This window comes from Phyllobates terribilis, unplaced genomic scaffold (assembly GCF_046119375.1).
Source record: "Phyllobates terribilis strain yellow unplaced genomic scaffold, ASM4611937v1 Scaffold_7__3_contigs__length_470593459, whole genome shotgun sequence".
NCBI classification, from domain to species: domain Eukaryota; kingdom Metazoa; phylum Chordata; class Amphibia; order Anura; family Dendrobatidae; genus Phyllobates; species Phyllobates terribilis.
Window position 1 is genome coordinate 363,226,369 of NW_027362767.1, and position 25,384 is coordinate 363,251,752.

At 40.5% G+C, this 25,384-nt stretch overlaps 1 protein-coding gene across 4 annotated transcripts in view; it reads right to left on the minus strand.

Annotated features, from left to right (window-relative positions):
• The window catches only part of DOCK11 (dedicator of cytokinesis 11), a 333,016-nt gene that overhangs the window by 291,576 nt on the left and 16,056 nt on the right, over positions 1–25,384 (minus strand). For all 4 annotated transcript variants that reach the window (XM_073641338.1, XM_073641340.1, XM_073641339.1 and 1 more), the window contains exons 2-6: positions 11,128–11,244; positions 10,640–10,729; positions 8,838–8,920; positions 6,119–6,188; positions 4,972–5,067 (exon numbers count right to left, since the gene is read on the minus strand). In XM_073641338.1, the coding sequence (XP_073497439.1) occupies positions 4,972–5,067; positions 6,119–6,188; positions 8,838–8,920; positions 10,640–10,729; positions 11,128–11,244 (456 nt within the window). The remainder of the gene's footprint in view (positions 1–4,971; positions 5,068–6,118; positions 6,189–8,837; positions 8,921–10,639; positions 10,730–11,127; positions 11,245–25,384) is intronic.

The following is a 25,384-nucleotide window of genomic DNA, read 5'->3' on the forward strand; positions in this document are numbered from 1 at the left end:
CGGAAGACCCGACTCCACATCATCATTAATGTGCAGAGAGGTTTCAGCTGGTCTGAGTTTAGCAGATGTATGAAGTTCTGAGATTTTAGTGGTTTTCCAACTGAAGTGAGTGAAGACATGTAGGGAATACTCCATTACTTACTAATCAATAGAAATCCTGCATTGACCCCTATTGATTTATAGAATGAAATTTAACTAGCACTGTGGCTTCTTCACTGATTTTTTTCTGCCAGCCGTAGGTTAGGCAGATGTTTCCTAGATGTTTTTTCTTTTGCTCTTTTTTTTTACTTATTTTTATGTTTGTTTTTGTTATGATCTGCAACAAGTACTAAGGAAAGAAAGGGGAAAGCTATCCTTACAGTAAGACTAAGCTGAATCCCTATGATGTAGCGAGCTGCCTGTTCCTTGCGAACAGACCCGCCTTAGTCCTCGGCTAGTCTGAACGAAGACCTAAAGCATAAAGGGGAAGGGTCCCTAAAAGAACTAAGAACTGGGACAAAAATGGGACACCTCCTAAACAGAGAAGTTGTTGCAGAACACAAAAAGACAAACTGACAAAAAAGTACTAGAGGTCCCAGAAGGACCAAGAAACTGACAGAGAAAGGCACCGAAGCACCTGGCTAGAGAAACAGTCAAACACTGAAGTCCAGCACAGCCAAAAGGGCGGAGCTGGAATATAAAGGCAGATGGTCACGTGACCGCAAAACACAAGATGGAAAAAACAAACAGGAGGATTCTAACAGTTTTTTACATAAAATTTCATCAGGAACGATATAATGACGTAATTGAGTCTGTTGCACTAAGTCTCAGATGCGCAGGCTGAATGGTGGAAGAGGGAGCTAACAGTTGCATTTTCTACAATGGTATCCGTCGATATCTGCATCCTAAGGATGCAGATACCGTTGAAATTGTAAGGTCCTGCAGAGGGAAACGTGGTGCCATAGACATTGGATTTCCCGGTACGCTACTGTTTCTAGCCATTTGGCTGTCTCAGTCTGTGGGCTGGACTGTAACAACCAAAGAACCAAATGTGGCCCAAGAGCAGCAGATTGCCCAGGTCTACTCAGGAACACTTAGCACAGCAAGTGCAGCAAAATATGTCGGCACCTACAGCTTCAACCAACGAAAATAATAGGTACACATAGGACATGTCCTGTGCAACCTCTGAAAATACTGTAATGCCTTTTTAAAACAAAAGGTAGTTGATCCTCATTAAAATACTGTGCATAAAGACATGCAAATTGTCCCTGCTAAATACTCACGCAGAAAAACACTAACACAGCCCACAAGTACAATTCAGTTTAGTACTTATAAGAGTGCCATTCGAGAATGCTAGTTGCTTTCTATAGACAAACTACTGAATATTATGAGGCCGAGAACTTGGATACAATTTTCTAGTTTTTTCGCTATGATACAATTAGCCACTTGCAATATAAACTTTTGATTACAACCAATTAATGGGTAAAAAATATAACTTAGAAAATGTAATACAGATTATCTGAGCGCTGTCAGTCTGGTTTCACACAGTCATAACAAGCTCGCATTTTAGCGCCCGTATTGTGCCCCCAATACCTAGACTCCCGCCACTTAAAAGGAGAAATTTATAATGCACTCATCGTAATTGGAAGTCTGGAAGCTACTAGTGGGAATTTACACTAAATAACAAAATGTGACAATTTTATACACCTAATGCATGCGCTGCCAATCAGTCCAGGAATTCTGAGAAACAAATCAGCCAGAAGATGCGTAAAGCCTTTTTGTCTTATGGCAGAAGTGGAGCAATGAATGGTCAGTGTTAATAGGAGAATTGGATATGCTCCAAATACTCATGTTAATATTTTCTGCATTGCGGATGTCTCCTATAGCATATTTGCATTTATCTCAGCAACACATCTTATTTTTTACACTTACTTCTTAAAAGAAAAAATAATAATTGCAGTTTGCAGAGCTTCTAATGTCTTTTGAACTTGATTAAAATTAACACATAACCTGGTATTTTTCAGTATGCTAACATGGAGTTTTTTTGTGATTTTGAAGCAGACTCTGCTTCACATTATTTTTTAATAAACTTCTTATTCATTTCAATGGGAAAACTCGCTTATAGTGCACATTGTGCTGTTTTCTTTGCAGTTTTTTTCCCACATGGAAAAAGAAGCAATGTGTCAATTCCAGCTGTCTAGGTTTGAAAAATGCTCTAAATATGACTTCTGAATTAACAGATGCAGAAAAAAATGCCCCAATTTGCAATGGACTCTCCAGCCAGAAAAGCCTATGTAAAAATAAACTCCCTGTTAACATATCCTTATGTGTACCCAGGCAATTAGCATAAAATAACCTTCAGGAAAGTGTTCCGAGCTACTAATAAATATATACCCAAAACAAGCCTCTGTTATTCTTAGGAATAATACTTCATATTCCGTAGCTGTGGGTATGGCAAGTGCATATTATTGACCTACTTTTAGGCTACCTGGCATTTTGCCCTTTTCCTTTGAGCAATTTTTCTCTAATGACATCATTTGGGCAAGGCCTCTTTCAGACGTCTGTGTTGCACATACGTGCTCTACCCACTGTTTTCATGGATACAGCATGTATCCATTATAATCTATGGTGCTATTCATATCACAGAATCATAGAGTATTAGAGTTGGAAGGGACCTCCAGGGTCATCATGTCCAACCCCCTGATCAATGCAGGATTCACTAAACCATCTCAGACAGATGATTGTCCAGCCTCTGTGTGAAGACTTCCATTGAAGGAGAACTCACCACCTCTCGTGGCGTCTGTTCCACTCAATGATCACCCTTACTGTCAAAAAGTTTTTTCTAATCTGTACCTTCTCCCTTTCAGTTTCATCCCATTGCTTCTCGTGTTTCCATGTGCAAATGAGAATAAGGATGATTCCTCGACACTGTGACAACCCTTCAGATATTTGTAGACCACTATTAAGTCTCCTCTCTGTCTTCTCTTTTGCAAGCTAAACACTCCCACATCCTCTAACCGTTCCTCTTATGACATAGTTTGCAGACCAGTCATCATCCTGAAGCTCTTCCCTAAACTTACTCCAGTTTTTTTATATATTTTTTTAAATGTGGTGCCCAGAACTGGACATAGTATTCCAGATGAGGTCTGAACAAGGAGAAGTAGAGGGGGATAATTACTTCATGTGATCAAGACTCTATGCTTCTCTTAATACAACCAGAACTGTTTTGGCCTTTTTTGTCGCTGCATCACTCTCTTGACTCATGTACAGTCTGTGATCTATTAGTATACCAAAGTCTTTTTCACACGTGCTGTTGCTTAGTTCTATTCCTCCCATTCTTAGATGTCATTTTTGTTTTTATTGCCCAGGTGTAGAATCTTGCATTTCTCCCTGTTAATTACCATTCTATTAGTCGCTGCACTGTTCAAGTTTATTTAGATCCTTCTGAACCCTTTCTCTGTTTCCATGTTTTCGTCTCCGTATCCTGTTCCCATGTGTCCATGCAAAACACACGGAGACATACGTGTTTAAACACGGACGTGTGAATGTGGCCTTAATAAGAGATAATGAGCAGATAAACAATCACAAGAGAACCTTATCCTCTCTATCTTTGAAACATTGGGCAATGTCATGAGGAAGGGGTTTTGCGCTCTCCCTTGTAATAGACGGGCCCCCTCACTGATTGCAGAACACCTTGCTGTAGATGCCCTTAGCAAACAGTAGTGTTTTACAGGGTGCCTATCAGTAAGTGTGTAATTCACCAGCAGTATCACGAAAGGAGACACAAAGAATATATTTCTAATTACCATCAGTGACTTGTGTATGTAATGCCAGGTCCTCCATAGTGAGTGACACTTTTTGTAGCCACTCGAGCTACTGGATAAGTTTCCTGATTGCACTCATAAAAACATGAATAGGGTGTATGAGTTTTATAGACGGCAATTATTTTCCATATTCACATAGAGTGGAGCTCCCTACTTGATTCAGTGCGACTCTGGCAATCAGCAGAATTTTTGTTTACAACAGGGTTCTTTTAGTAAGAAAACCCCCCAAATGAATGCTGCAGCTACAGAGGTCTCATCACTGCTTTCTAGAACAAATCTTCACCTCGACTATCATCCTGAATAAGTGCCATCTAATCTTCCTAGTAGAGAAAACCATCAGCATCCCATGGACGCACATGTGCAACACTGGCTGTTGACTTCAGCTCACAAACGGATTCTGTTGACTATGCATCTCCATTATAGCTAACAACATACAACTGTGCACATCAATGATAACACATTCCCAAAGGAAAACATAATGAACAAGTTCCACTTCAGTGAAGAAAGTGCTGACTGCTAAAAACTTTAAAGGGAATATGTCACCAAGTCTTTGCAATGTAATCTGAGAGCAGCATGATATAGGGGCTGAGACCCTGATTCCAGTGATTTGTCATTTGCTGGTCTGAATGTTGTCATTTTGATACAATCCCTGTTTTATCGGCTGCAGACCTAGCAGTGCTCAGAATGCTGAGCTGGGTATAACCCCGCCCACACCACTGATTGGCAGATTTCTGTATACATTGTACATTACCAGAAAGCTGCTAATCAGTGGTGGGGACGGGTTATACAGAGTAGTTGACTAGGAGGCATGAGCTATCTAGTCCTGTCGTGGTAATCTCCTGCTGATAAAACACTGATTTTATTGTAAAAGCAGCACACAACCTGGTAAGTGACACATTGCAGGAATCAGGGTTTCAGCCCCTATATCATGCTGCTCTCAGATTACATAGCAAAATTAATATTAAGGGATGTTGCATATTTGTAACCAGTTTGGACGACCTTATAGTAGATTCCTCAAAAAGTAATTCCCTAACATAATTTAGTACAGGAACCACTTTCTTTAGCCAAAAAACTTCTGACCACACAGTTGCAGGGTTAAGAGTAATTTAAGGCATTTGACCCAGTGGATACAGAATATGAGAAATGCTTAACTAAGTTGACCACTTGCCTTCATAGTGACAGGAATGGTGGTGCCTATATTGGCTTTATACAGCCAGCCTTGTTTGATGACTCCCCCTCTATGGGAGCAGATCGATGAAGAATCCTGCAAATAAATAACGATAAATGATATTTCACAATAATAGATACTGTAATATTTACAGGACTCCAAGAAAATCTAATTATTGCCAGAAATATTAGTGATTTATGGTTCTTTTTTATAAACATTATTGAATATTTTATTGAAAATATGCTTCCATAGACTATGCAATAGTTGAGTTTTTATGCATTTTGTGAACTCAACTTGTTGAATCCCATTCACCTGCGTTGTTTCGTACGTTACTGCAAAATTTCCATCAAAGCTATTACTCGAGTGTGAACTTACTGCGAGATTCAAACAATTCATTCCAAAACTGGTAAAAATCCACAGCGAAAATCCAAATATACAATTGCAATGCTGCTTATTTTTAATGGTCAATTTTGGCACAGAAATGCATGGATGAGATTTTTTAAATCTCATTCACTTGGCTTGCAGCAAATCTGCATGGAAATCTGCAACGTGTAACTACATCTTTACTGGTGAATTTTAAAAAATCCCGAGTTATACCACCTGACTTTTACAGATGAAAACCATACTTCAAAAATTACCAAAATATCACTATGTCACAAGTGCATGGTGATACAATTATTTTCTATTTGCAGGCCAGTATCCTTCCCATGTCACAATATACCGTAGATTACATTAGATTCTGACAAGTATTCAGCATATGAGACAGAAAAAGCATAAGGCTGGGCTCTCACGTAGGACAGTAGTCTGTAGGGTACCAAGAACGGCCCGGCAAAATCACAAGCGATTTAATATGGATTCCTGCATTTTTGGTGAAGCCAATAAGGACAAATGCTGGACCTCTAATTTTTTCACAATCTGTAGGCAATTGACAGCAAACCACAGATTATTCGGCCACACGGCAAACTACCTCCACAAGACTGTAACATGTGAACCCTACCTTGAACTGTTAGAGCAGATAAATCACTGACACGTTTTCTGGAAATACTTTGATCTTTGACCGCAATCCTTTTGTCATTATCTTTAAATAGGAAGGAATAAATCTGTTACAACATCTTCCGAAAAATGCTGAATTCAGTCCATTGATTACCTCATCTTTGTCAAAATCCTCATCTATCTCAAACACATGGCTGGGCGTCTTCTCCGGCTGAAAGGATTTGCTGAAACGGGAGAAATCAAGAATTTTTAATTTAATAATGTCTTAAATTGCAAGCAGAGTGCTACTGCCTCAATCCAGGATGACAGAAATACATGTAGTAATATTTCCCTATAAAAAGTGAGAAACTGGATGATTTGTAGCACTGGATTATACATTCTCATCCTCTAAGCCAATACACTGCATATAACAGGAAATCCAGTGTATGATTCATCATTTAGATGTCTGGATTTCCGTCGGTCTGTGACAAATCATTGACTCACAACTGATTCTAGCCTAGAATGCAGATCTGTTCATTGCTATATTCAGAAACTAGAATATTTATTTCACACTCTATTGGAAATCTTTTTGAAGAAACACTAATTATTTTCAGTAATTCCCATAGCTAAGTCAATAGATGCATAGTTGCCAAAGTACCATATTTTCCAAAGTAAGAAGACATTTTAAGGGGACTCCCAGGCAACATTTGTCCTAGGCATTGTTCCAAAATAAATTATAGATTTAGAGGAGGGACGATGATGGAAATGCCCCTAAAAGGGAACCTATCAAAGAAGGAGAGGAGTCCAGGCATGGGGAGAGAAGTCCACTGGTTGTTCACTGGGGAGAGAAGTCCACTGGTTGTTCACTGGGGAGAGAAGTCCACTGGTTGCTTCCCTCTTGCTTCTCCCTGCCCAACTGGACTTGAATAACAGGTCTGTTCCTAAATGCAAATAGGATTCTGAATGAGGAGAAGCTGGAGAAAGCAGCACAGCGGGTACTTCTTCTCGTGCCCAGCTACTTTTTCTGATATGATGATAGTGTCACGGGTGTGTCAGAAGTGACAGGCAGTTGCTGTGCAGTTGGTTGCATGAGATCTCTTTGTTTGGCATTACAGACACCTTCTTAGAAGCAGTCTCTCTAGGACCCAGTGACTACCTTCCTCTTGCTAATTAACACCCTGGCCTGGGTGTATAAATACCTGCTGTTTGGTAGAGGGAGGTGCCGGCAATACTCACATGACCCCTTGTGAAGGCTTGGAGCAAGTGCATTACTTCTTCCTTTCTGGTGCTAAGACGACGTGTGTTCATCTCTCTGAGGTCGACTAAAGCTAAGCTATCTTCCCTTGTTTGTTCACCCTTTTTGTCTTTAGGTGTCAGTGGGGATCTACTAGTGCTCATCCCCTCCCTTCCCTAGCCAGGGTCAAACGCCAGGGAAAGACAGGGCGAGGTTCCTGTGCGGTGATTGGTGCAGAAACAATATAGGGACGTTAGGGGAGACAGGGTGATATAAGGTCAACCTAGGAGGTCTCCACTACCACCTTTCCCTAAAGTCTGGGTCCCCTTTTCCCCCTTCCCTTTGTGTTGCGTAACAAATAGGTATGGGTTTCAACTGTGGAGTTTAGATATTTTTGGAATATCCTGGGAATATGCCATTTATTTTTGTGAGAAAACGAACAAAAATTGTTTTTGATTTAGTTTTTTCTTTTTTCTTAACCAAATTAGGGAATGAAATGAAAAACAGAAAAAAATAAGTATTTTTTTTCTTTATTTCATGTCTTAATTCTTATAATCTACTCGTTTATATATATAAAAAAACGCAATTATTCAAAAGTCCTGCCAGATTTAATCAGAAAATATCAAGTAGTAAGGCATCATTCAGACGTCAGGGATTTTTCTAATAAGTAAAAACACAAACCGTTGTTCATTAGTGTTTTAGATCCAAATTTCAAGTGTTTAAGTCAGTGCTAGTTTTTACCATCAGTGTTTAAAATCAATTTCAGAGCTTCCCCTAATCATTGCATAGACTTGTAACAGTAATTTTAATCCATGACTCAGACCAAAAACAGACACATCTCCGTGTTTTGGTGCCGGCACATGGTCGACAAAAAAATAAAAATGAGTGAACAGCCCCATATATTAGAATGGGTTTGTGTTGTATATGTGAAAAATACAGAAAGCGTAAGTGACAAACGAGCATCTGAATGAGGTCTTAATAGTGCTGTATTTAGGCCCCAATTACATGTCATTCTTACAAACAGTAAAGCTTCCAAAGGACACACTAAACATGTCCTTAGGACGCCATCATCAAACAGAGCCCAAAATGCTATCCTATTGTCCTCTATTAGGCTAGTATATATCACCGTGACAAAAAAAAAATGGAAAAAATCTCTCTCTCTCCTCCCCGGACTCCTGAACTGTAAAACGGACTTCCAGGAGAACTTTACAGTTCGGGCACGCTCATCGCTACTCAGCAGCCCCCAAGAATCACAAACAGGAGCTCAGAAGCTTATATAATCCATTCTATAATCCACCAGGGAAAGGACCAGTGATGTAACTGGCAATACAGGATGCAGATATTTAGCATATATTGACTGTCTATACGTGGTAACTCTCCATACATAACCATGTCTGTCACAGGTGCTTCCCAGAGGATGATAAAAGCAGCAGATCCCAGGACTATGAGTCGATATTTATGTGGGATCCCAATGTGAACAAGACTTCAGCAATTGATGGCATCAAAAGCTATGGACAGGTTTATATATTTTAAAGTTTGACAATTAATGACATAAAAAAATTGAATGAATAATATAATCTTCACCTTTCATTAGATCTACATGTTCAGGCCTTATATCCAATATTTTGTGGTTATTTTTTACAAATGTTATAGGACTTACCAAGGCAGGGCTCGGAAATCCCCGGAATATTCCTCATATTTGTAGTTCACCACTTTCCAGTCCGAACTGTAATATTTTATACACTAAAACAATAGATATACAGATTTATACTGGTCTTACATTGTATATTTAGAGACAAAAACACAAGGGAAAAGGGAATAATACTTTTCCTATTCAGTAACCAAAAAAACATTTACGGTATCTATCTGTTAACTCGTTCCGAATTTAATACTGAAACAATCTCCATATATAAGAACAGGATGTCATACAAGCTCCTGAAGGTGTAATGTGTTGATGTCCCAATAGTTTTGTCATTATATTGTACTTTTTGCAGCCTAGCTTTGTTATCTCAAAATATGTACGATATAAATTAGGATTGCAGAACTTCTGGAGTAAGGAAAAGGTCCCTTATAAGGTCACACAAACGTTTCTTGATCACTTAACAGTGCAGAGGAACAGACCACAGCTTCTCCATTAGGACTTATATGAAATGTTCTTTATTATTCTCAAGTTTAAAAGTTATCACTATCTATATGTAAGGGGATAACTTTCCGATCGCTGGGGGTCTGACTGCCGTGGTCCCCACCGATCCCGAGAAACGGTTGAACGGAACAGATGTTGATCATGCGCACTACCGCTTCATTCATTCTTAATGGGAGGGCCGCAGATTGTCGAGTGCAGCGCTTGACTGATCTTCCGCGCTCCTCTTAGAATGAATGGAGAGGCATTGCGCATGGGCCGGGGCTCTTAGTTCTCTAGATTGGTGGAGGCCACAGCAGTCAGACCCACACAGTGACTGTGAAATTATCCCCTAACCAGTGGATAGTCGATAATTTTTAAACTTGAAAACACTCCTTTAAGGGCCTCCTTTAAGGAAAAGACCAAATGTGTCAGACATTAAACTGTCAGGCGCTACACAATATATGTAGTGTACCATATAGCTGTACATTATTTGCAATCTAATAAAAAGTGCATGAATGGCCACACTATACATCTAGAATAGGCAGGCATACTACTATTAACGCCATAGTATGCTGCGGCTGTTAGCTTAATGCCTGAGATATATGTACAGAGCCATGGAGTAGAGTGCTCTCTGACACTGCAATTAAATATCACAGACAGTGTCGGACTGGGGTGCCAAGGGCCCACCACTAACCAAATCCAGGGCCCCACTTTTCAGCTTAATGCAAGTGTGACATTATCCTCAATCACAAATTTATATAACAATGAAGTGCGTAGATTGTTAGATGAATAAGATGCCGCCTTTGTCTGTACACAGTGATTCAAGTATATTGTGCCAAGTACCACTCATATAAGTGGGTGGCGGACCCTCTTGCACAGGGGCCCACCAGAGTATTTTCCTGTTCTCCTGTGGGCCAGTTCAAGCCTGATCACAGAATGGTTTCCTTTATTGTCACCTGCATTCTTATTATAATATTAAAGACTGGTTATACATATATTGTGAATAAATAACTATAGAGAAAGCTAAAACAGTAGAAAATATGTTCTTCACTTAATGATTTGCGACCAGGCTTCCTCTAAATCCTTAGGGTTTCTTGGATCCTTGTTACAGATTCCCCAAAAGAAATCATCAAGATTTCTGATATAACATTAGAGATAACAAACTGACAACTGCCTGTCCATGTGCTTGACACTGGAGAAAGCAATCATTTCCAGCCAAAATATTACTTCTTTGAGATAGGAAAGTGAATCGACGTTTCTTGGCAGTGAAGACATTTTTCAGTGATTTCCCATGTTAATTACAGGCTGACTCACATGCATGATTACTAAACTTTACGCACCTCCTTTACAAACAAGCTTTTGGCTTTATTTGCAGCATCATCTGGTACTGTAGATTGGATGGTTCTGTGCTGACGTCCCACTGTGGAAATCTTACAATAAAAGAAATATACCATAAACTTTTCTTGAGCGTATTTATACAGCAAAGGAGTAAAACAAATGTAAGTCTTAAAAAAATATATAAAAAATTTATTTTTTTTTTAGACCAGATGCAGTAATTTTATCTAATTCAATGACTCTGCTTTTGACCGCAGCACATAGCCATATGTGTTTTTAATCATGTCAGAATGGATGATTTAATTTTTTATACCAAGTGCTGTAATTTTATAGATTTTTGGGATATACTACCGTTGCTCCTTGGTTCTTCTGCGCACCAAATAAAAAACTCATAACTTCTGATTTTCAACAAACAAGCTGCTAGACTGGTGAAATATAGCCACGTTTTTTTTCTTTTTTATCTATAAAATAAGTGTACAAGCAGAACACTCACAAAGACATCCTCCATGGGAAACATCAGCATATCTCGATGTGGATCACTGAAGATCTGAGCTTTTCTTTGTGAAATAACGGTCTCATAGTCTATAGGTTCCACCATTCTTGCCTTCTCCTATAAGAAAAAAAACATGGTATGGAAAGGACTTATCATGAACGGGCATGGCTTGTGGCTGCTTTGCCGTTATTTGTGCCAAATTCAACAAAGAGATGCATGATGTCTGATAAATGTATTCATCGTAAGATGTATTTATACTTCTGTGAAATGTTGCTCCATTTCTTTACACTGCCTCCCTTACTGGAGTGAGTTTGCGACTTTGCAACTTTTCCAACAAAAGATGCAATTGGTAAAGCTGGATAAAGCTCCATTACTAGCAGTAGCTAACTGTGTACAACTTTTTGGAAAAGTCCCGAGAGTGGCATAAATGTCAGAAAATTGCAAATTTTTGTGTGTACCAACACTAGCATTAAAACAGGAAAATGAAGTAGTGCACAGTTCCCATTTAAATCAATGAACACTCCAAGCACTGCTAAAAGAGGCCAAGGCCTCCAAACTGATAATCCCTCTTTGTGGCCACTTTTGTTTTTTTCACGTTTAGTTCACTCCGCGGTTTGCTATAAGGGGAAACCCTAGACATCATCCAGTTTTCATAGAAAAGCAAAAATCCCAATTTTTGTGATGAAAGTTTCTTTCGAGGTCTGTGGAAATTGACAGCAGTGGAAAACTAGATGGGAAGATCAGAGTCCGTCATTAGTATCTGAACTCCCTTGTAAACAGTGTGGTTGAAACCTAAGATCAGGCTGACGGCTCTTGGGAATGTGTTTGTGGCTGCAACCAACCTTCAAAAATGCAAATGGGAAAAATGTTTATCACATTTTAATGCACACGAGTTAGATAATATATTCTCAAATGCTGCGCAACAAATCCTGAGGAATTCTTAAAATAAATAAAATGGTTTTTTTTCTTAAAGGAAAATTTATCCCAAATTTTCATTTAGTACCATGGTGTGTCTCCAGCTTTTCTTACACTTTGCACAATCTCTATGAACACAAAGTAGCTCTTAAAGGAAATCTGACACCAAGTTTGTGCCAGCTAATCTGAAAGCAGGATGATGTAGCGGAAGAGACCCTGATTCCAGTGGTGTGTCACTTACTGGGCTGCTTGGTGTAGTTTTGATAATCTACTGCTGATAAAACAATGATTTTATCATTAGCGGACTAGTAAACCTACTGCCATGTAGTCCTCCATATTCATGAGCTCTGTATTACCCGCACCCACCACTGACTGGCAGCTTTCTGCCTATGCACAGTATACACAGAAAGCTGTCAGTAAGTAGTGTGGGTGGGGTTATACAAAGCTCAACATTCAGAGAAATGCTGGATCTGTAGCAGATAAAATAGATTATTTTCCAAGCTACAGAAAACAGCCCAGTAAGTGACACATTGCTGGAATCAGGATCTCAGCCCCTACATCATGCTGCTCTCAGATGGAGTAGAAAAAGCTGGGTGACAGATTCCCTTTAATATCCTCAATTCTGAGGTATGACTTCTTGAAGTTATAGGCCCACATAGGTCCAATGTTTTCATGGAGGCCTTGTGTGGTTCCAAACCCTAATGCTATTTGCATATACACACATTCTTCAAATAGTTGGGAAAGCTGGCAGGTGTAAAACCGCACAACTTCTAGTTTGGCACAAAAAATATATATGACATTTCAAACAGTCTTATGCCAGAATTTGGCAGAAACGGACGAATCGGCTCCATAGTATAATGTAATCAATTCCTAATGTTCACTTATTCTCTTTTCTGCAAGACGTTGGCAAACCAAACAGTATGTCATGGTTAAGAGTATGGCCGAATTTCCTTAGCGACAAAACACAAACGTGACCCTGAACAAGCAGAGCTCATTTACATTTCCTGACAAAAGCAGAAGTATTTAAGTATGTGAAAGTGTCTTTCCACCTATGGACAGATCTACAAGATGGCTCAGATGATACAGGACGTAAATTATAAAGCTAACGCCGAAATATGGGACAAACATGGGAAAGCCCTAAAAAGCCTGTAGAAATGAAATTAGAGGGGTTTTCCTACTACACAACAGCCACTCACTAGAGCACCTGACCCAGTCACTTTTTCACCATATAGAAAACACTGCACAATCAGAAAATGATTTAAGCTACAAACACTGATTTATGTTTCCATTGCATAAATACAATGCTTTATCATAAAAAAAATGTTTATTCACAGAAATTTCTCCAACTATTCCATTTACTTGAAGGTTTATAGAAATTCAAGTACACACGGCAGAAAACTAACCTTTCAGAAGTATAGAACACATTTTCAGCCACAAAAGTCTCTACAACAAATCTGCCAGGTTTGAATTTAAAGAAAAGCTGTCATCAGAAGATGACTTATTGGTTAAAGAATTTGTTTGGGTTAAATGTATTTTTTTTATTTTTTGCAATGTTTTTCTTCTTACGTAGCACAATGAGATTCTATCTAAATAAGAGGGAGAGGAGAAGGGAGAAGCTCTGCCTCTAGCTCCTTCCTCCACCAGTCCACATAAAATTGTATCTGTAGCAACTGTCATCTCCTATCTCAGTAAGGGTATGTGCACATGGTCGGTATTGGCAGAGCTTTGAACGCAGTATACTTTATGCTGCGTCCAAAGCGCTGCACGCAGGTGAATCCGCAATTACTGATTGTGTGCACGTACCCAATGGGAAAGTCTGTGTTCACTGAATACAGATTTTACCCCAGCATTAAGAATTTTGATAATGACTGATCAATTTTGCCAGAAAAAGAAGCAAATTTCTCTGATAAGATATATTACAAATCATGTGTATTATTAATTTAAGAAATAAAAATTAAAATGACAGTTACAATATAACCCTCATGTTTACTTTACATTTCCCTCATGTTTACTTTACATCTGTATAATTTTTTAAACATAATTTTTTTTGTTAGGAAACTAGAAGGGTTCAAAGTTCATCACCAATTTCTCATTTTTTCAACAAAATTTAAAGTGATTTAGAGGGGTCTATATGACAGAAAATACCCCAAAGTGACACCATTCTAAAAACTGTACCCCTCAAGGTGCTCAAACCCACATTCAAGAAGTTTATTAACTCTTCAGGTGCTTCACATGACTTAAAGAAATGTGGAAAGAAAAAATTAACATTTTACTTTTTCTCACAGAAATGTTACTTTAGCTCCAATGTTTTTATTTTCACAAGAGTAATAGGAGAAAATTGACCACAAAATTTGTTGTGCAATTTCTCCTGAGTACCCTGATACCCCATATTTGGGGGGAAACCACTGTTTAGGTGGATGTTGCTGAGTGAAAATTGCAAATCTGCTATTATAGTGCCAGTACCTTGTAGCAGCCAGTACATTGTGCCCAGCTTGTGCTTCTGGAGACGCACACCAGTAAATTAGACGGCTATCACCGCTACAGAAATTCCAAACATGTGGACGCTAAATGTGGTTTAGGCACACTGTGGGGCTCAAAAGGGAGGGGGGCATTTGGATTTGGGAGCACAGAACTTGCTGAATTTCTTTTGGGGGGCGAGGAGCCATTTAGCTTTTTCAGAGCCTTTGTAGTACCTGTAATGTGGAAACCCCTACATTTCTGTTACCAGATGACGGACCTGAGTGGGGGGGCCTTTTTTTATGGATTGATTTGAAGCATTTGTTGGGAACATTTTACATAACATTTTGGATCACATTTATCCTGTGCTCTACGCTGAGCACTCTGGGGTTTCCATCTAAGGCCACGGTCCCACTATCAGTATTTGGTCAGTATTCGGTCAGTATTTTTTCTCAGGAGTGGGAGCCAAAACCAGGTTTCGGCTCCCACTCCTGAGAAAAAATACTGACCGAATACTGACCAAATACTGATAGTGGGGCTGTGGCCATAAACTGATTTCCAGTTCAGGACAAGCAATATATTGGATAATGGCAGGTGTGTAGTGGAGGATAGAAAGTTACAGCACATATGATGCTGGCAGAATGCTGATGAAGGGAAACTGGCAACTAGAAAAAAGTGGATGGCATTTTACAGAGGATGATAATCAATATCTTTCCTGGATACACAGTAAGAGACTGGCGATTGTACCAAAAGCAGTTTTATCTTGTAGTGGGGGATGAATCATGTTTTAGTTTACATTATTTGACATCAAGTGCAACTCCCCAGATTGATCATTTGCCTCAGTGGTTTAAAGCAAAATGTGACAGTGATAGGCTGCAGAAGTCACATAGGGTAAAAAGGATGGGATGGCTGAAGCCTGCATTGAAGGTCAACCGAAGAACAGACATGACGCTGGAACGACTGTGATAAGTATGGGTGAAAATGGCCAGGTGCTTGTGTGCTGTTAACCTGTGGAACAGATGGTACCAGGATGCATTATGGGAGCAAGTGTGCTGTCTGGACTCTATTTCTTTGGGTAAATGGAGGGTCCTGGCATTCATGTGGATGTTACTTAGGCATGTATCACCTATTAAAGCATTGATGCAGACCAAATACAACACTTCATGGCAATGATATTTCCAAATAACAGTGATGCCTTGCAGCAGGACTTATGGTATGTGTGCACAATCAGGATTTGCTTGCAGAAATTTTTGCAGCGTTTCTGCAAGGTTCTGCACCTCTTGGCAGCAAAAATGCTGCAGAAATTCAGCAGCGTTTTTGATACGTTTTCATGCGTTTTTGCCTGCGGATTTGCCATGCGTTTTTTCCAATGCATTGTATAGGAAAAACGCAAGCAAAAACGCAAAAAGAATGGACATGCTGTAAGGCTAAGTGCCCACGATGCAGAAATGCTGCATATTTTTTCCGCTTCTCCCTGGCAGGAAAAACGCATGCGGATTTTACATGCGTTTTTCCCGCCAGGTAGAAGCGTTTGTCAAGCGTTTTTGCATGCATTTCTGCATGCGGGTTGTTCACACTATATAAATCTATGCAACCGGCATGAATTTATATAGAGTGACCAAGAAATAGTTAAAAAAAAAGAATAAGAATGGTAAAAAATAAAGATTATACTTACCTTCCGATGTCCTCCCGGTGTTTTCTCCACTCCGTCCGGTGTCTTGGTCGGCTCGCGCTGGTGTGAAGGACCTGCGGTAACGTCAATGAGTCATGTGTCAGGTCACATGACTCAATGACGTCATGGCAGGTCCTTCACAACACCACGACCCATACAGCAGACCAGACAGAGCGGAGAAAACACCGGGAGGACATCAGAAGGTAAGTATAATCTTTATTTTTTATTTTAAATTCTTTTTTTTTACAGGTTCTATGGTACCCAGTTCTGGATGAGAGTCTCCTGTCCTCTTGACCTGGGTACCATCCGCACATTGAACAGTGTGATATCGGCATGTGCAGACGCAGTGATGCAGATGTCACGCGGTCCAATGCAAGTCAATGGCGGCGATTCCGCTAAATTAATGGACATGCTGCGGATTTTTCCGCAATGATAATATGCAGCGGAAATTTCCGCAGTGTGTGCACAGCACATGCGGATTATCATTGGGCACCATGGGGCACGTATTACCAAGCGTTTTTTAAGCGTTTTCGCTGCAGAAATTCCGCGGCAAAAAACGCTTGAAAAATGCATAGTGGGCACGCAGCCTTAAAGGTGTTTTCTGGAAATACAAAAAAAAAAAGAAAAAAGATAACTCCAGAAAACCGCTGTTATTAACATACTGGTGGCAGAGAGTACACCAGATAACTTTGTAACCAACTTGTCCTTACTATAGGGTCTACGACTAGATCCAGATCTAGGATTTGTTCACCAGTATAAAGTTTAAAAATTATGTGACAAAACCAAAACAGTTCAGACCCAGGTCAGGCAAGTCTACAGGTTTATCCCAACACTGCTCCCCAGATATTTTACTAGTGGTTATTTTTGTCTTGCATGTTCTTTCCCAGGACATTCCATGTTCTCAGAAAATACTTCTAACTTGCACACTCTTCCATCCATTCCTTTTGTTTAGTATATTTTGGATGAAATATACATTAGTCCAGTGACTAATGTGTAGTAGAAAATACTATCTTAAGCAGGTGTAGGATGAAGTTTTGTAACACTTAGAAAATGGTTTCTATTGTCCCAGAAATGGGAAGTAACCAGTGTGCAGGGTTTTTTTTTTAAAGAAAATATAACTCTGTAAAACTGTCACACTATAATATACAACATGCCCTCTGCGCTTGCTGCAGTTAGTTATTGTTGTTAATATATTAAAGAAGCATTCCCATGAAAAAAATGTATTGGCTAAACCTGTGTAAATGTTAGTGTAGTGTAGATGCATTAATACCCTCACCAATCACCGTCTTACCCGGTTTCAGGTGCACACTCCGATCCTCTTCTGGGTCATTTCACGGCTATTCCGACCTGCCGGCTCGCTCTGGGCTCTACGTGTGAAAGCTGGAAGTTGCTTTTACAGTGTTAGGCTATGTTCATACGTTGTGTTTTTACTGCATTTTTTTTCTGCAGCCAAAACCTGCTCACTTGGCAGTAAATAAGTTTCTTAAAATAAGCTGTTTTTGGTGCATTTTTCAGGTACATTTGTCTCTTGTGCATGGTGATCAAGTTGAATACCTACTGTTCCTGAGTTTTTGCCACGTTTTTTTTATGCATTTTTCAAGCACATTTGTCTCTTGCGCATGTTGATACAGTTTAGTACCTGTTGTTTCTGAGTTTTCTGCACCAAAAAAGCAGGAAAACCCGATACCTACATTTTTGCACTTACTCATTGCTTTCTATAGGTGAAAAAAAGCTGCAAAAAGCTGAAAGTGACATGCTGCAGTTTTCAAAAAATGCAGTTTTCCAATACAGTCATGAAAAAAACAGAGTGTGCACGAGATTTCTGAAATCTCATAGCATTTGCTGGTACTGTAAAACACAGCTTGCTTTTGGAAGTGCATTGAGCTGTAGGTTGGATTGCTGCTAAAAGGGAAACAAAACCTCTTTAAATCTTCTTCCTTAGCAAGTGTCTTAGCAAGTGTGAACGAGCTGAGTGTGACTGGAGCGTAATTGAAAATGGAAGTAAGTGTGTGACTTGTTTTTCAGTGACTTTGGATTAACGGAGTTTAGAAGGGAGGTATTTTGGACTGAATTGCTTTCTGTATTCTATTAATTCTTTACATTTCTTTTTACCTAACATTTCTGTCTAGTGCAATCCCCATTAGTAAATGAGCTCCATTATTGACAATGCTATCCAGTGTACATCTTGCCACATGTATGCAATCCTTGAACAGCCGGTCGTGGGTGCATACTGCTGTGCAAGATGTGTGCACATTGTTATTATTATTATTATTATTTATTATTATAGCGCCATTAATTCCATGGCGCTTTACATGTGATAGGGATATACATAGCAAAAGCATTTACATAATCTTAACAAAACGAGTCAGCGACTGGTACAGGAGGAGCGAGGACCCACATTGTGTGTTTGGAAGCCCAGGTACTGGATCTAAATGAGAAGCTGGCAACACTGAGATCCATTGACAATATGGAAAGGAGTCTGCTGCTCACTGAGCAGCTGCTCACTGGGGTAGATGCAGGGGAGGGTGGTAGTAGGGAGCTGCAGGACACTGAGGCAGCTAGCTGGGTGACAGAAGGGGGGTAGAGGGAAGAGTGCCAGGGAGGCTAGTCCTGATCTGGCACACCCCAATAAGTTTGCAAAGTTGGCAGATTAGGTGGGTGTCGGTACAGGGGTAGCACTGCTGCAGCAAGGCATGTCCTCTGAAAGCCGGAGGAGTGTCAGCTCCAGTAAGGGGGGAAATAGGAGAGCAGGCAGGCCAGGCAGGTGCTGGTAGTGGGGGACTCAATTATTAGGGGAACAGATAGGGCAATCTGTCACCAAGACAGGGATCGTTGAACTGTGTGCAGCCTACCTGGCACTCGAGTCCAGCACATCGCTGATCGGGTTGACAGATTACTGGGAGGGGCTGGTGAGGACCCAGCGGTCATGGTGCACATTGGCACAAATGACAAAGTTAGAGGTAGGTGGAAGGTCCTTAAACATGATTTCAGGGAATTAGGCTGCAAGCTTAAAGCAAGGACCTCCAACGTGGTATTCTCTGAAATACTACCTCTACCACGTGCCGCACCAGAGAGGCAACGGGAGATTAGGGAGATAAACAAGTGGCTCAGGACCTGGGGTAGGAAGGAGAGGTTTGGGTTCCTGGAGAACTTGGACGACTTCTCAGTTGGCTACAGATTCTACGCTAGGGATGGGCTGCACCTCAATGGGGAAGATGCAGCTGTCCTGGGGGAGAAAATGGCTAGAAGATTGGAGGAGTTTTTAAACTAGGGATTTGGGGGAAGGGTATTCATTTTATAGGTGGGGAAGATAGTGCAGATAGTGACCTGGGCACAAATAAAGAAATTGGGGGTGGGGTTAGAAGAGTCAATATAGTAAGAGGGAATAGAGGTACAGAGAGATACATAAAATGCATGTACACTAATGCCTGAAGCCTCACCAACCAAATGGAGGAATTAGAATTAATTTTGTTGGAAAATAATTATGACATGGTGGGGATATCTGAGACATGGCTGGACGAGAGCCGTGACTGGGCAGTTAATTTACAGGGCTATAGCCTGTTCAGAAATGACCGGGGGGGGGGTGTTTATATGTAAAATCATCCTTAAAACCTATCTTGCGTGAGAATATATGTGAATCTAATGAAAATGTAGAGTCCCTGTGGGTGGAGATAAGGGGAGGAGGAAAAAATAAAAAATTACTGATAGGGGTTTGTTATAAGTCTCCAAAAATAATGGAAGCAGAGGAGAATATCCTCGTAAAGCAAATAGATGAAGCAGCGACTCAAGGAAAAGTCATTATTATGGGGGACTTCAACTACCCTGAAATACATTGGGGGACAGAAACCTGTAGTTCAAGCAAAGGAAATAGGTTTTTGACAACTATGAGAGACAATTACCTTTCACAACTGGTTCAGGACCCAACAAGAAGGGGGGCACTGCTATATCTAATATTAACCAACAGGCCAGACTGCATATCAAATATACGAGTTGGGGGTCACTTGGGTAATAGTGATCACAAAATAATAAATTTTCATGTATCCTTTAATAAGATATGTAGTAGAGGGGTTACAAGAACACTAAACTCCAGGAAGGCAAATTTCCAACGGTTGAGAGATGATCTTAGTGCAATAAACTGGGACGATATCCTGAGACATAAAGCTACACAAAACAAATGGGAGACATTTATTAGCATCCTAAATAGGACCTGTGCACAATATATACCCTATGGGAATAAACATGCTAGAAATAGGAGGAAACCACTATGGCTAAATAGAGCTGTAATGGGCGCAATAAATGACAAAAAGAAAGCATTTAGAGAACTAAAGCAAGTAGGTAGTGATGAGGCATTAAATAAATATAGAAAATTAAATAAATTCTGTAAAAGCCAAATCAAGGCAGCAAAGATTGAGACAGAGAGACTCATTGCCAGAGAAAGTAAAAATAACCCCAAAATATTCTTTAACTACATAAATAGTAAAAAACTAAAAAATGATAGTGTTGGCCCCCTTAAATTAGTCTGGGTGAAATGGTGGATGAGGATGAGGATGAGGAAAAAGCCAATATGATAAATGATTTTTTTTTTCAACCGTATTTATACAAGAAAATCGCATGACAGAAAACATGAACAGTGATAATAAAAATTCTCCATTAAATGTCACTTGCTTAACCCAGCAGGAAGTATGGCGGCGTCTAAAAATCACTAAAGTTGACAAATCCCCGGGCCCGGATGGGATACACCCGCGAGTACTGCAGGAATTAAGTAAAGTCGTAGATAGACCATTATTTTTAATCTTTAAAGATTCCATAATAACAGGGTCTGTACCACAGGACTGGCGTATAGCAAATGTGGTGCCAATATTCAAAAAGGGGACAAAAACTGAACTTGGAAATTATAGGCCGGTAAGCTTAACCTCTACTGTGGGTAAAATCCTGGAGGGTTTCCTAAGAGATGCTATACTAGAGTATCTGAAGAAGAATAACCTCATGACCAAATATCAACATGGGTTTACGAGGGACCGTTCCTGTCAAACTAATCTGATCAGCTTTTATGAGGAGGCAAGTTCCGGACTGGACCAAAGAAATGCAGTGGATGTTGTGTATATGGACTTTTCAAAAGCTTTTAATACGGTTCCACACAAAAGGTTGATACATAAAATGAGAACAATGGGGATAGGGGAAAATATATGTATGTGGGTTAAGAACTGGCTCAGTGATAGGAAACAAAGGGTGCTTATTAATGGAAAACACTCAGACTGGGTCTCAGTTAACAGTGGGGTACCACAGGGGTCAGTATTGGGCCCACTTCTTTTTAACATATTTATTAATGACCTTGTAGGGGGCATACAGAGTAATATTTCAATATTTGCAGATGACACTAAACTCTACAGGGTAATCAATACAGAAGAGGACAATTTTATATTTCAGGAGGATCTATGTAAACTAGAAGCTTGGGCTGATAAATGGCAAATGAGCTTTAATGGGGATAAATGTAAGGCAATGCATTTGGGCAGAGGAAATAAAATGTATAATTATATGCTTAATTGTAAAACACTGGGCAAAACTGTAACTGAAAAAGACCTGGGTGTATTGGTGGACGACAAGCTCATTTTTGGTGGCCAGTGTCAGGCAGCTGCTGCAAAGGCAAATAAAATAATGGGATGCATTAAAAGAGGCATAGATGCTCATGAGGAGAACATAATTTTACCTCTATACAAGTCATTAGTGCGACCACACTTAGAATACTGTGTACAGTTCTGGTCTCCGGTGTATAAGAAAGACATGGCTGAACTAGAGCGGGTGCAGAGAAGAGCGACCAAGGTTATTAAAGGACTGGGGGGTCTGCAATACCAAGACAGGTTATTACACTTGGGGTTATTTACTTTGGAAAAACGAAGGCTTAGGGGTGATCTTATTACTATGTACAAATATATGAGGGGACAGTATAAAGACCTTTCTACTGATCTTTTTACTCTGAGGCCTGAGACGGGCACAAGGGGGCATCTTCTACATCTGGAGGAAAGAAAGTTTAATCATAATCACAGACGTGGATTCTTTAGTGTAAGAGCAGTGAGACTATGGGACTCTCTGCCGCATGATGTTATAATGAGTGATTCACTACTAATATTTAAGAAAGGCCTGGATGCCTTTCTTGAAAAGTATATTACTACAGGTTATACACTGCTCAAAAAAATAAAGGGAACACTCAAATAACACATCCTATATCTGAATGAATGAAATATTCTCATTGAATACTTTGTTCTCTACAAAGTTGAATGTGCTGACAACAAAATCACACAAAAATAATCAATGGAAATCAAATTTATTAACCAATGGAGGCCTGGATTTGGAGTCACCCCCAAAATTAAAGTGGAAAAACACACTACAGGCTGATCCAACTTTGATGTAATGTCCTTAAAACAAGTCGAAATGAGGCTCAGTATTGTGTGTGGCCTCCACGTGCCTGTATGACCTCCCTACAACGCCTGGGCATGCTCCTGATGAGGTTGCGGATGGTCTCCCGTGGGATCTCCTCCCAGACCTGGACTAAAGCATCCGCCAACTCCTGGACAGTCCGTGGTGCAACGTGACGTTGGTGGATTGAGCGAGACATTATGTCCCAGATGTGCTCAATCGGATTCAGGTCTGGGAAATGGGCGGGCCAGTCCATAGCTTCAATGCCTTCATCTTGCAGGAACGGCTGACACACTCCAAACACATGAGGTCTGGCATTGTCCTGCATTAGGAGGAACCCAGGGCCAACCGCACCAGCATATCGTCTCACAAGGGGTCTGAGGATCTCATCTCGGTACCTAATGGCAGTCAGGATACCTCTGGCGAGCACATGGAGGACTGTGCGGCCCTCCAAAGAAATGCTACGCCACGCCATTACTGACCCACTGCCAAACCGGTCATGCTGAATGATGTTGCAGGCAGCAGATCGCTCTCCACGGCGTCTCCAGACTCTGTCACGTCTGTCACATGTGCTCAGTGTGAACCTGCTTTCATCTGTGAAGAGCACAGGGCGCCAGTGGCGACTTTGCCAATCCTGGTGCTCTGAGGCAAATGCCAAGCATCCTGCACGGTGTTGGGCTGTGAGCACAACCCCCATCTGTGGACGTCGGGCCCTCATACCACCCTCATGGAGTCGGTTTCTAACCGTTTGTGCAGACACATGCACATTTGTGGCCTGCTGGAGGTCATTTTGCAGGACTCTGGCAGTGCTCCTCCTTTTCCTCCTTGCACAATGGTGGAGGTAGATGTCCTGCTGCTGGGTTGTTGCCCTCCTACAGCCCCCTCCACGTCTCATGGTGTACTAGCCTGTCTCCTGGTAGCGTCTTCAGCCTCTGGACACTACGCTGACAGACACAGCAAACTTTCTTGCCACAGCTCGCATTGATGTGCCATCCTGGATGAGCTGCACTACCTGAGCAACTTCTGTGGGTTGCAAAGTCCGTCTCATGCTACCACGATTGTGAAAGCACAACCAACATTCAAAAGTGACCAAAACATCAGCCAGAAAGCATTGGTACTGAGATGTGGTCTGTTGACCCCACCTGTAGAACCACTCCTTTATTGAGTGTGTATTGATAATTGCCAATAATTTCCATCTATTGTCTATTCCATTTGCACAACAGCATGTGAAATTGATTGTCAATCAGTGTTGCTTCCTAAGTGGACAGTTTGATTTTACAGAAGTTTAATTTACTTGGAGTTATATTCTGTTGTTTAAGTGTTCCCTTTATTTTTTTGAGCAGTGTATATACTAGATTCCTTGATAGGGCGTTGATCCAGGGAACTAGTCTGATTGCCATATGTGAAGTCAGGAAGGAATTTTTTTCCCCAATGTGGAGCTTAGTGTTTGCCACATGTTTTTTTTTGGCCTTCCTCTGGATCAACATGTTAGGCTATATGTTGAACTAGATGGACTTAGTCTTCCTTCAACCTTAAAAAACTATGTTACAGCTTTTAATTTGCATTAAAAAAAACGCAGCAAAAACGCAATGTGTGAGCATAGCCTTAGTCTATGGAGCATTGTTCTGACTCCATAGGCTTACATTGTAAAAGTGAGTATATTAATGCAATTAGTATACACTATATATACGTTTACACAGGTTTAGCCAATAAAAACTTTAATGGGACCGCTTCTTTAATGTCTCATTAAAAAGGACCTGTCACCACTCTGGATATATCTGTGTTTGTAAATTCCACAATTCCAGAGCACCTTTTCTGAAAGCGCTCGCTGGCCCTCAGATCTACCATCGGCCCCCTTACACATCAGACTTAACGTTCAATGTTATTCTTTCTAAAAATGTAAGAATAAACTGACAACGATGTGTTACCATTCCTTTTATCAAAGTTTCTAAGAAGAATAACAAAGTAACGATCAAATGTAAAAATACTCCAGAGATAACATGGGTAGTATAGGGAGTACAATCATTTACTACAACTGACCAGTGAAATACCAGATTCCCTTTAACAAGACTAATAATTGTTAGGCCTCATTCAGACATAATTTTTTTCATGTACAAATTCCAACCTTGTATTTCAAGAATAGAATATGTACCTAATAGGCTGTGTGCCCACGATGCGTTTTTAATGCGTTTCCGCAGCGTTTTTGCAGCTGCGGAAACGCATTAAAAATGCATGGTAGAAGGGCAGCAATGTTCCCCAATGATAATCCGCATGTGCTGTGCACATGCTGTGGAAATTTCCGCTGCGGATTATCATTGCGGAAAAAAACGCAGCACTACCAATTATTTTGCGGAAGTGCTGCGTTTTCGCCGCCATTGACTTGCATTAGAACGCGCCAATTCCGCAAGACTGCATCTGTACCTGCGTAATTGGCGCGTTCTAATGTGCGGATGGTACCCGAGTGTGGAGAAGAGAAGACTCTCCTCCACACCCAGGTACCAAAGAAACTGTAAAAACAAGAATAAAATAAAAAATAAAGATTATATTCACCTTCCGACGGCCCCTGGACTCCTTCCCTGCGCTGGCTGCCAGCAATCGCGCAGAACTGAAGGACCTGCGCTGACGTCACAGTCATGTGACGGCCGGTCTTTCAGTGCAGTGTCCCGCGATCAGCTGGCAGCCAGGAAGGAGCGCAGCAACACACGCCGGGCCATCGGAAGGTAGGTATAGCTTTATTTTTTTATTTTTAACCATTCTCTCGGGTCACACTATATAAAACCAAGCTGTTTGCATGGATTT